This window comes from Aspergillus melleus, assembly GCF_016097325.1.
Source record: "Aspergillus melleus strain CBS 546.65 chromosome Unknown contig1, whole genome shotgun sequence".
Classification (NCBI taxonomy): Eukaryota; Fungi; Ascomycota; class Eurotiomycetes; order Eurotiales; family Aspergillaceae; genus Aspergillus; species Aspergillus melleus.
In genome coordinates, this window is record NW_025763370.1 from 6,886,840 (window position 1) to 6,898,076 (window position 11,237).

Consider the following 11,237-nt stretch of genomic DNA (forward strand, 5'->3'; position numbering starts at 1 on the left):
AACCAAGCTCACCATCCGTATTTGGATCCAGCCTCCTGCTTGTTCCGCCGTCCAGAGGCAAAGCTCTCCTCCAGAGCCTCCCGCTGGTTGCTCGCTGCGTTGACCAGCTGCTGCAAGCTGTGTTTACCAGGCGCAATCGGACGCACGGGATTGTGTTGCACAGCCGCAAGATCCGTGTTGTGCGCCATCTCTTGATTTGCGATGTACTCTTTGTCTGTGTTGAAATGGAGGATTCGGGACTTGGACGCATCAGCATTGCGACCGAATAGCTGCCTTCTTTGCGCACGCGACAGATTGAGATCGTCGGCAATGTTGTCCAACGTTTCGGTAGGCCTCGTCGCTAGGTTTGACTCCTGGGGTTCTGGGGCCGAAGGCCCAGCGGCAGGAGCTTCTGAGGGGGCGCTGTATACTAGTGGTTCGTAGGTGGCGCTGGTTGTTTGGGCTGAGGGAGAGGGGGCGTCCGGCTCTGCCGATGATAGCGAGAACAGACTGACTTTCGGTTTTGGTTTCGGGGCAGCAGCAGCAGGGGGCGGAGTAGGTTGAGCGGGAGGGGCTTGTTCTTTCAGGCCATCGGCAGCAGGTAAGGATGGCGTACTTGTGGTCGTCGTTGTCGTAGTCTTGGGAGGCGCTTTCTTTTTCTTCTGCTGCGTTCGTCCCACCGACAAAGGCTTGAACATCATAGGATTGCCCTTCAATTTCACCTCCACCGGCTTCTCCTTCACACCCTCCTCTCCGTTGTCCTCTGCCGTATTTGGCGACTCGCCAGCTTCCTCCGTCCCAAGGCTACCGGCCTTTGGTATCGTCTCATCATCGTCATAATCACCAGTCCCTAAACCCAATGCCTGATCCCTCCGCATTTCCGCATCCGCCTCGCGATCAAATCCCGGCGTAGCTCCCGTCTTCAAACTGAACACTTTCCGCGCCGGCGCGGCCGTCTTCTTATTCTTCTCTTTCTCCGCCGCTGCGGTCGCGGTATTCTTTTTCGGCGCGGGCAAGAATGAATTAAAGTCCGAGAACAATCCCCCTCCGCCACCGCCGCCTATCCTGGGTTTCTTGCGCGCGGGTCCATCGTCGCCGGCGTCTTCCTCGGTTGGTTTCTCGGGTTTGATTTCGGGTAGGGCAACGCGGATTTTGCGCGGGTTGCTGCGATCGACGATGGATGGGAAGTTTGCGCCGGTGGTGGACGCAGAGGATGGTTGTTGTTGGGCTGGTGCGGCTTTTTGGGTCTTTGGTTGGGGAACGACGGGGGTTTCGGGTTCTGAGTCAGAGTTCTCGGAGTCGGAGTAGGATACGAGGGCCATGGTGGGCCTTTTTGTTGTTGTGGTTGTGTTGCAAGTGGCGGTTGATTGTTGCGGAGTACGGGATCTCGTTGACTTTCTTTTGGGTACTTTTTGACAAGGGCAGCTCGAATGACTAATCCGGTGATAGCTTCTAGTAAGACATCCACCCTTCAGACGACCTTTTCCAAGTCTTATAATATACTTTTCTTTATAGCTTTACTACTTCATCTTGTAACCTCGGAATTGTTGCGTTCCTCTCACAAATCATATCATTTTTCAAAGCAATCGTTTCTTTGATAACATCAGAACGCAGGGCAAGAATAACAGCATCAAGACGAAAAAATGCCGCCTGTCCAGGAAAGGAGATACCAAGCAGAATGTCACAAGCGTCATAAAGTCATGAGGTGTAAAGTCCAAGGAAGAACGCAGGATAAACAAGACCGCAGAGTGTCACGACAAAATAAGGAGTCATACGGATTATAGAACACGCAAGAGCAAACACTGTATTGCTGTATTAGAAAGGAAGATAAGGTAGTGTAGGCCACGTACTTACCATTTATGAACTTGTGTAGGGAAGACAAACTGGATTTTATATCCATCTCTTTGCACTTGCAGCCAACCATTCCGAACGATATGAAGAAGCGCATTATGTTCTAGACTTCCCTCGTGAATCTTTGGGTTGAGAATCGCAGTTTCCGACTGTACGGCTAGTCCTGGAACTTCTTCAGCGAAGGCATCATGTGAGTCTTCAGCTTAAGAAAGGCCCCTTGAACCCGCAGGCTGTCGGAACAGGCAACCGGGGTCTTCCAAGAGAATGCCCGCAAGTCGGCATGTCTATGCTCACGAAGTGACTAATGATGGTCTCAATCTCAGCAAGGTGCTCAACTCAGCTCCTTCTATAACATCGCAGAGTGATGTTATTAGCCCTGCGTGTCCTTAATGAGTGGCTCTCCATACGCCAAGCTAAAAGTCCTCCGTTCTAACACCAGCGAATACCAACGAGGGTTGGTACTTGGACCGGCATGAAAATGGCATCCAGTCCTCCGAGATTGGAGTGATATATCTTGCTCGGCGCTGAATCTCATCAGGATTGGTCGAATTGCTTCTCGTAAAATCCATCATTACCTTTTCTTGGAGAGCCGTACGATGTGGAATTGGGTCACTAAGCAAATGATTGAAATAAGTCCCATCGGAGTGGATTTGCCCGAGGCAGGTGTGCCTCTTATCCTAATGCGGAAGTGATACAGGCGTGCCAAATCCTTTGTGACAAGAGTGCTGCACTCTGCTGTGGGCACGGGAGTATCTATAGACATTAGATATATTCTAGGTCATGTCAAGATGTACAATTACTCACCCATGATTGTGGCCTTTTGCTTCGGAGGAAACTTGCCATATTCATGGTGGTCACTGATCGGATGTTCACACTCATGACAACTTCGCGGATGTGACACATACGCCTTTGGGGCAGGTGCAATACTTCTACTTGCACCTTCCTATTACTAGTAGAGCACAAGAGGGTCTATCGGAGAAAGGGTAGTCGATCTCGTTACGAACGTGGGCGAGGCGATAGAACCCTCGGTGTATGCTAAAATGTATGTGGAAGGGGACTGAAAACGGGACCGTGATAAATTTTAAATTGTTCCTAGCCATCCTGCATTACATGGAGGGTCGAAAGAAAAGTGAAGAGCTGCCATCAGTTTGAACTTCTTCCACGCCTTACTCCTGGAGAACGGAACCTTATTCCACTCTTCCCCTTCATCATACTGAGCGGCGTTACGTCCAGCAGCATGGTCAATGACTTCCTTTATCTCGACCTGCTAGCGAATTTTCTAATACCAGCATCAAGTGACTGCGCTAACGAAGTCATAGTCCCAAAAAGGTGAGTATACTCAATATCACCAAAAATGACATCATGCAGAAACCAGATCCGCAATCAATCAGATAAGATAAGAAAAAGGGCAGATTACTAAGGCCAAATATCCACTGTCTTATTCGACGCTCCTTCCCAAAACTTTCGTTTCAATTCAATTCACCTCTTTGCCAAAAAGAAAACGAAACTCACGCTCTCTAGGCGCAAAGGCTGTCTACATCACTGACACCTCGATATTCACCATGTACAATCTATGCCGACCTTGAACTTCGCACCTACACCTGCACGTCCAAGTTCAAAGCTCAAAGCTCAGAATAACCATGCCGACAACAAACGAACAAGAGCCCCCCGCCGCCGGCGCAATACCATCTCTACCGACCAAAGACCCCTCGAGTGATCGCACTCACACCGAAGCCCAAGCAGACGAATATGCCCGCTCGGGCAAGGGTGGCAAATTCCGATTCAAATCCTCGCGCTCGTCACGCTCGGACTCGAAACATCGCGAACACCGACACCGTCGCCATCACCATCATCGACATAAGCGCAGCCACCATGACCATGACCGTACTCATGACACCAAACGAACCGACCGTCCCTCCTCTACAAAACGCCACAAACGCTCCCATCGCACACCCTCCCCCGACCCGTCCTCGACGACCACGAACCCAAACTCCACGAGGGGCCTCTCGCCCAACGCAGCCTTCCGAGAGTCATTATTCGACGCGCTCGGCGACGACGAAGGCGCGTCATATTGGGAATCAGTGTATGGGCAGCCGATCCACAATTTCGCCGTGCCGTCCGTCCCCAAGGGACCTGAGGGAGAGCTGGAACAGATGGATGAGGAGGAATATGCAGCGTATGTGCGGACTCAGATGTGGGAGCGCACGAGGGAGGGGATGATCGAGGAACAAGAGCGGTTGAGGGCTGAGCGGATGAGGCAGAAGAGACGCGAGGAGAGGGGCGCGAGAGAGGCGAGGGAGCGGAGTCGGTTTGAACGAGATATGGAGGAGAGTTTGAGGAGGGGACAGGCGCGGAGACGGCTGAAAGCTTTGAAGGCGGTTTGGGAGGAATATGCCAGGTCGTGGGATGAGGTTGATCGCGCCGCCGCTGCTGCTGCTGCCGCTGCGGGCCCAGACGAGAGCAAGAGCGGTGATGAACGCACTCGATTGCGGAATCTCCTATACTGGCCTGTCGAGTCTGGGAAGCGAAGAGATGTGTCGAGAGAGGCGGTTGAAGAGTTTATGCGACATGCGCCGGTGTCATCCAGCGATAGTAAGGATCAGTCGGGCGCCGCTGATTTACTATCGACGTTGAAGGCAGAGCGAGTTCGGTGGCATCCCGATAAGATCCAGCATCGCTATGGAATACTGGGTGTGGACGAGGTCGTCATGCGCAGCGTTACGGAGGTTTTTCAGATTGTCGATACCATGTGGAACGAACTGAAGGAGAAGCAATCATGATATGGCGTGTGTTGCCATGCGGTGTTGATATCGGTGGTCTACGGAGTGATATACTGGGTGGATTATAGAGGCGTTCCCATTTACAGCATTGATACCCCTGTTTCTCTTTCTAGCTTGATTATGTATAATGTGAACAGAATAGTTCATGTGACATACTTCTTAGACACTGTTGATACTACAGATAACAGCTTTGTTAGTGTTTATGCTAGTGGCGCAATCCACTTTTAACACACTCCATAGAACCCCGTGATCATAAGCTCCAGCCCCAGATAAACAAGGAAGGGCCTGTCAAAGAAGTAAAAACAAAACTTAAAGGTCCATTCCTCAAAGACAACTAGTGGGAGAGACAAAAAGAAAAAGCAAAAAAAGGAACAGTGAATGGAGAGGCGGGGAATCGAACCCCGGACCTTTCCCATGCTAAGGGAACGTTATACCACTAAACCACATCCCCTGTTCGATGTATGACCTCACTTCTTTTTGCTTTATATTCATATCATGAAATGGTTACTAGCGCCTTCTCAGTAAATAGGTCATGCTGTGTACTCCGTATGTTGACATCTTTGAATGTACTTCTTTTTCCTCGGTCACTGGAGTCTAGTGTGCAATTAATTTCTGAATCTGGAGTTGCGGATAGAACTTAGAACTTATCAATGCTGTGTTTCATTGCACACACAACCAGGTCCAAACTTGTCTGAAATCGAGTTGACTATATATATACTTGTCGCGAAGCACCTGGGCCCTACGATGACATTGTACGGAGTACACCACCCTGCTGTTGCACCAAACTTGGTCACCAACAGACATAGTCTACCAAATCATACGGAACAATAATCATTTAACCTTTGAATTCGTCTCAACAGCAAGAAAAAAAACCGAAGACACAAACATGACATGGCTATGCAAAGAGCACAAAACAGACGAACTGGGATAACATCGTCTCAGGAAATTTGTTTTTTAACAATTTCTCATACAAATTTGTATAAAAATCCATACACACTGCCTCCACATATCATCACCCTCATCGCCTAAAACCGCGAGTACCTCTGCTTGGTCCGGTAGACGGTGTACCCAACGTAAGCGCCGGCGACGGCAATGAAGAAGAGCAGAGTCTTGAACACGAACCAGCCCCAGCTGCCCTTCTTCTTCTGGGTGCGCTTCACGCGCGCGCGGTCGTTCTTGGGACTGCTGGCGCGCTTGCTGTCGGAGGAGCTGCTCCGTGCGCCGCCGACGCCGTACAGGTTGTTGGACTTGACGGAGATGATGTCGTGGTTGTCGCTCAGCTCGCCGGTCTCGGCGGAGAAGCCGAGGTAGGCGACGGAGGGGATGGCGATGTTGGTGTCTGAGGCGTCGAGCTTGAAGCAGTTGTTCCAGGTGTCCTCCGACTTGTATTGCAGGTCCAGCGTCAACGTCTTGTCTTGGAAGTAGGTCAGGCGGGCCTTCGTCGGGATGGAGGCGCCTCGGAGGCCACGGGCCTATAGTGATCCTGTTAGTGTCTGTTCTTGTATGAGATCCGCAATACTGGTGATGCTTACAGAGCAACCGGCCAGCTCGTTGGCCTTGCCGTCATGCGCCTGGTCGTAGGTGGTCTGTCCGTCGCCCATCATGGCCATGACGTAAGGGAACGAGGTTCCGGGGCGGTTGTTCTTGTATGTGTCGAAGAAGATGCCGAGACCCTCGAAGTTGTCAGTCGATCCGAAGACGGGGCCCTGCGTCGCGCGCTGCTTGGTCAACCACATGGCGAACCCATCACCATGTAGGTTGCCGTTGCCATGGATCTTGAATTCGACCTCGATCTAAACGGACGAATTAGAACTAATTGCTCGTGTTGTAGGACCCCGAGGCCCGTATCGAGTCGAACTAACCTCCCAGTTGGTAGCAGTGAGAGGAACACGCGAGAAGATCCACCCCTGCTGTGACGGCCGGTCCGCTGTAAGACGGACATATCTAGCGGTCGGTTAGCCCACACACCGCTCCACCGAGGAAGTATGGTGATAGATGAACGAGGGCCACGTACTTGTCGGCGCGAATTATAGTATCACCACCAAAATCGAACCAGCGGCTTTGGAAGTCCGAATCCAGGTATGGCTGTAACAATGTCAACGGAGCTGCGCGAAACGGGGGAATCGGCCCGCTTGAGCCGCCGAGGGCCAAGTATGACAGATGGAGGGGTGGGGACCCACTGGAGCGAGACTGTGAGTTCGAAGCTGAAAGGATTGATCAGTTAGCTAGAGACATCTGGTCGAGGTTGGCGATCTGTACGTACTGGAATGCTCTTGACGTTGTCGTCGCCATCGTAAGCGTTGGCAGCTGGCAGGCTTGCTAGACCGACAAGGCCCAGCAGCGTCGAAAGCCGCGGGAGAAGCATTGCGAAATAGTGTCCGGTGATTGGAGACGAATTTGAATAGGTTGAGAGATAAAACGATCGTGAAACTCGGTAGGGTTTAGGTAGGTAGTGAAAGACCGACTGCAGCTAGCACAAGAGATGAGGTTCTCGCGGTCAATATCACCAGGACATCAACAGTTCAGAGGATAGCACTGAAGTTAGAGCGGAACGTGTTTCGAGAAAAGAAGAGAAAAACCAAAAAGGTGTCGTCGTCTGAAGAAGGAAGATAGAAAAGGAATGGAAGAAGTGACGGATCACGGAACAAGAGGAAAAAGAAGAAAAGCGAGGATTGTGGCGCCTACCGGAACAATTGGTAGTAGTGGACAGATCGAAGCATCCCGAGGGACATTCGTTAAGTCAAGTAAGTAAACACTCGTTCCGGTTTAGTGCCCTGTGGCGCAGGCCAAGGCAAGCTCTCCTCAGCCACACCTTCGAAGATCCTGTCGGAACTCTCGCGTCGCCTGTCACGAACTATTAATCCATACTCTCTGCACTAGACGTCATTTCTCCCCCGTGAACCCTCGCTGCTTCATCAATCCACGACCCTCGTCCCTTTTCTCTCCGACCGACCACCCCCAATCCCAGCAAAAATGGCTCTCTTCGGCTCTGGCTCCAACAATGCGGCTTCCAACCCCCAGGAAGTCAAGACCGCCATCATGAAACAACTGCAGCAGGAGGCCGCCATGAACAACGCCCGGACCTTGATTGCTGTATGTTCGACACCGTCCCGCCCTGAAAAAAAAAGAATCCGCATCATCAGACAGCATGCTAACACACCCAACAGAAAGTCAACGAACACTGCTTCGATAGCTGCATTCCCCGCCCCGGCTCGACCCTGTCCTCCTCCGAAGGCACCTGCCTCTCCAACTGCATGGAGAAGTACATCTCCATGTGGAACGTCGCCAGCCGCTCATACGTCGCTCGCGTCGCCGTCGAGAGCAAGAAGGCCGGTGGCGCCCAAGAAACCATTAACATGAACGCCCTGGCCACCGGGTCGAGCGATCTGTAAAACGTAGAGGGCGGAGGAATGACACAACAACAACAACTACAAACCTGGCGGATGCTATGATATAGATTTGCGGTCTTAATGCAGATTGGGCTTTTTTTTTCTCTTCTTCTGTCGGTCTTAATATTACGGTCCCCCTTTCCTCTTGCGGCTTCTCGAACGACTCGTCCGAAGCTTTATCCTTGTTGTGTGATGATATATGTATGATACAGGCAGGTTCTTATTTTATTTTTGTATATCATTGGTCTAATCATAGCAGAGCTGGAGGATGATAGGTGCTGTTGGATTTATGCTATCCTAGACGTGCCAGAAGCAGTACATTCGGTACCAATATCTTGCTGAAAGCCAATGCCGTCTGTATATCCAAGACCTACTTTTATTGCAACAAAACAGGAAAAAAAGATATATGTACATTATACAATTGTCCAAACAGAGCAAGTCACCAAAGATCAAGAGCCAAGATAGCACCAGTATTTGCAATCACTATAAGCAACAAATCCCGTACGCAAACAGGAACCACAGGATCGGGGAATGAAATAATTTACGTCGATGTGGTCTGCCCGCCTCTCAACAGCTAGACGAAAATTTTCAGTCCTCGCTCTAAACCCACTTGGAAACAAGACATAGGATAGGCGGTCTATCATCAATCGAGTCCAAAAAAGATTAGAGGAATATATCAAAAACGGAGCCCCAGGACCAAAATAAAACAGAGGGCGAGAGGAAACAGAGAAACCATGCCACATATATAATAAACAGTATTCCGATGACCTCTCCCAGTGAAGATAGAAAAGAATCAAGTCGGCCAGCGATCATTGGAAAAACAATTAGACATCACAAGAAGACAAGTACAGAGATGAACAAAATATAGATAGCCCCACAGCTGCTAATCCGTACCACTAGCATCAACTGCGGAGCGATGTCATTTTTATGGGTGCAAACCTTGTGAAGAGATATTGCGTTGCACCCCAACAGAGCAGGCCCATATATAATGAAATTGTCATTTCATCATTCCTCATTTCATAAGCATTTAGAAGTCGGGGAACAAATGACCATGACTATAGGATGGATTAGCTCTTCGAGCGAACACGAGGACAAAGGAACCAGCGCGCAGGGAAACAACGTACAGATCTTCACCTTCCTGTCCATATGATTCCGTCTCCTCCGGATAGCGGTCGTACTGACTGGCGTCGCCCTGACCACCGCGGATGGGAGGTACGTAGGGAGCATCGATATCCTTCCGTGCCAGGCGATCCCAGGTGACTTCGGCGAACCACGGGTGGTTCTTGACATCCTCCGAGCCACCGTGCAAGTTGCCTAGACGCTTGGTGAGATCCGCCGTGATCAGTTGTGAAAGGAGATCGACCGCATCTGGGTGAAGATACGGCGGATATTTTATTCTGCCCCGGAGAATGTTTTCGTATATCTTAACTGGCGAACCACTGTCCCAGAATGGCGTGAACCCACACAGCATTTCAAAGATCAAGATTCCGAGGGACCACCTTTCGATCAGGTTAGCGGGTTGCCTGAATGTGCGACAGGGTAGCGAAGCCTACCAATCCACCGATTTGTTGTATCCCTTAGAGGACACGACTTCGGGGGCCAAATAGTCGGGCGTTCCGCAAAGCGTCCATGTAATATCCGGAACCTCCTTGGCGAAACCGAAGTCAGTGATCTTCAAGTGGCCATGTCGGTCCAAGAGCAGGTTTTCCGGTTTCAGATCCCGATAGATAATCTGCTGAGAATGCAGATACTCTAGGGCGAGGGTAACCTCAGCGGCGTAAAACTTGGCAACCGGGTTGGGGAACCGCTACGAGATGAGACAAAAAGGTCGAAGATCAGCATTTTCCGGCGTGCCATCCAGAATTCGAAGCGGCGGGATGGCTCACCTGAGACTTGCGGAGGAGACTGAACAGCTCTCCTCCCTCGACGAAATCCATCACCATGTACAGGTTCCGCGCATCCTGCCATGTACCCCACAAAGTGACCAGGAACGGGTGTCGGACTCGGTTGAGCATGCGTCGTTCGTCGTTGGTGTGCTCAATTTGCTTCATCTTGACGACCTGGGCCTTCTTCAGGACCTTGATGGCATAGAAGCGATGGTTGTGCTTGGACTGCACCAGGTGAACGCGACCGAAGCTGCCGGTACCGAGGGTGCGCTGGAGGGCAAAGTCTTCCAGGGAGTATTTCCCCTTGGTGGTGCGAGAGTCGGACCGCGAGGTCTGCTGGGAATTAGCCGCATTGCTTCCGGAGCCGGCGTGCGAGGCATCCTGCTGGGACGAATGGATTATGTTCTGGATACTCGCGGCATTGGACTGGTGCGACGGCTGAGGGAGGCCGGAAGCGGGGCGGGAGGGCGAGGCGTGCGAGGCAGCGGATTGCATGGAGGCAGGTTGACCTTCAGCGGCTTGATTTGACCCTGAAGAGTGATGGTGGTGATTAGTGGCCGAGGGATGGGATTGCGAAGAGCTGACGGCGGACGAAGGCCCGTTGTTGTTGGTGGCGGCGGGCTGGTGGTGGTGATGATGGTCGCCAGCGATTGGTGACGTCTGCGTCTGGGCCGCGGTGGGTGACGAACCGGCTTCAAGCTCCTTGCTAAGGGTCTGCGAATCCTTTGTCCGCCTCTTTTTCAAGAGACCTCCTAGACTAGGCATCGAGGATAATTTCAGGGAATTTTAAACCAGGTTTGAAAAAAAAAAGAAGAATTTCGTGTAGCGCAACCCCTCTTTCGACTATCAGAATCAGAAAGGAAGGAGGGGGGAAGAGCTGCCGTGACGAGGATGAACGTCTCTCTCCCTTCTTTTTTTTTATCCTTTTTTTTTTTTAGGAATAAGCTTGGGTCTTGTCTGGTCTTTGATGGTTCCGGGGTGGATACAACGGAGCCTCCTTTGAGTGTTAGAGGGCGAAAAGTCGAGGGAAAGAGGGAGACGAGAGTTTAAAGGGCGGTCAAATAGTTCAAGTTAAATCCACCAAGTGCTCAATTGGGCACGAGTCTCCCCAAGCAACACAGATGGACCAAATGATTAGAGAAATAAAGGAAAAATCCAATATAGCAGCCAAGACGGATACCGCAGGGAGTAAATGTGACGATAATGCGAATAATCAGAGAGAAAAAGGACAGGGAAAGAGCAGCCAAGCCGAGCGGGGTTGAAGTTGGCCTCGTCCTGCATTATTGCACGTCCTCATCTCCACATCACAGCGACCACTCCATTTACCATGTTCCTACATATGACACTACATG

General features: G+C 51.1%; 5 protein-coding genes and 1 non-coding gene across 6 annotated transcripts; 2 read left to right on the forward strand and 4 right to left on the reverse strand.

Annotated features, from left to right (window-relative positions):
• Positions 1-8: 8 nt before the first annotated feature.
• Positions 9-1,301, reverse strand: LDX57_002460 (PRCC domain-containing protein; the record flags this gene model as incomplete). The annotated part of the gene is made up of 1 exon (XM_046084111.1): positions 9-1,301. The coding sequence occupies one exon, from the start codon at positions 1,299-1,301 to the stop codon at positions 9-11; it is 1,293 nt and encodes a 430-aa protein (XP_045940074.1).
• Positions 1,302-3,470: 2,169 nt separating this feature from the next.
• Positions 3,471-4,610, forward strand: LDX57_002461 (uncharacterized protein; the record flags this gene model as incomplete). Its single annotated transcript, XM_046084112.1, has 1 exon — positions 3,471-4,610. The coding sequence occupies one exon, from the start codon at positions 3,471-3,473 to the stop codon at positions 4,608-4,610; it is 1,140 nt and encodes a 379-aa protein (XP_045940075.1).
• Positions 4,611-4,989: 379 nt separating this feature from the next.
• Positions 4,990-5,061, reverse strand: LDX57_002462. The gene has a single exon. It is a non-coding gene; the product is annotated as a tRNA-Ala (tRNA).
• Positions 5,062-5,635: 574 nt separating this feature from the next.
• LDX57_002463 (legume-like lectin family protein) lies at positions 5,636-6,975 on the reverse strand (the record flags this gene model as incomplete). The annotated part of the gene is made up of 6 exons (XM_046084113.1): positions 5,636-6,082; positions 6,143-6,403; positions 6,473-6,554; positions 6,625-6,695; positions 6,791-6,814; positions 6,874-6,975. 6 exons carry the CDS (start codon positions 6,973-6,975, stop codon positions 5,636-5,638), a joined length of 987 nt encoding a protein of 328 aa, XP_045940076.1.
• Positions 6,976-7,583: 608 nt separating this feature from the next.
• tim13 (protein translocase subunit TIM13) lies at positions 7,584-8,002 on the forward strand (the record flags this gene model as incomplete). The annotated part of the gene is made up of 2 exons (XM_046084114.1): positions 7,584-7,703; positions 7,778-8,002. The coding sequence occupies 2 exons, from the start codon at positions 7,584-7,586 to the stop codon at positions 8,000-8,002; spliced, it is 345 nt and encodes a 114-aa protein (XP_045940077.1).
• A 1,024-nt stretch (positions 8,003-9,026) lies between these two features.
• pkaC (cAMP-dependent protein kinase catalytic subunit pkaC) lies at positions 9,027-10,650 on the reverse strand (the record flags this gene model as incomplete). Its single annotated transcript, XM_046084115.1, has 4 exons — positions 9,027-9,054; positions 9,124-9,498; positions 9,553-9,806; positions 9,886-10,650. The coding sequence occupies 4 exons, from the start codon at positions 10,648-10,650 to the stop codon at positions 9,027-9,029; spliced, it is 1,422 nt and encodes a 473-aa protein (XP_045940078.1).
• Positions 10,651-11,237: the final 587 nt, after the last annotated feature.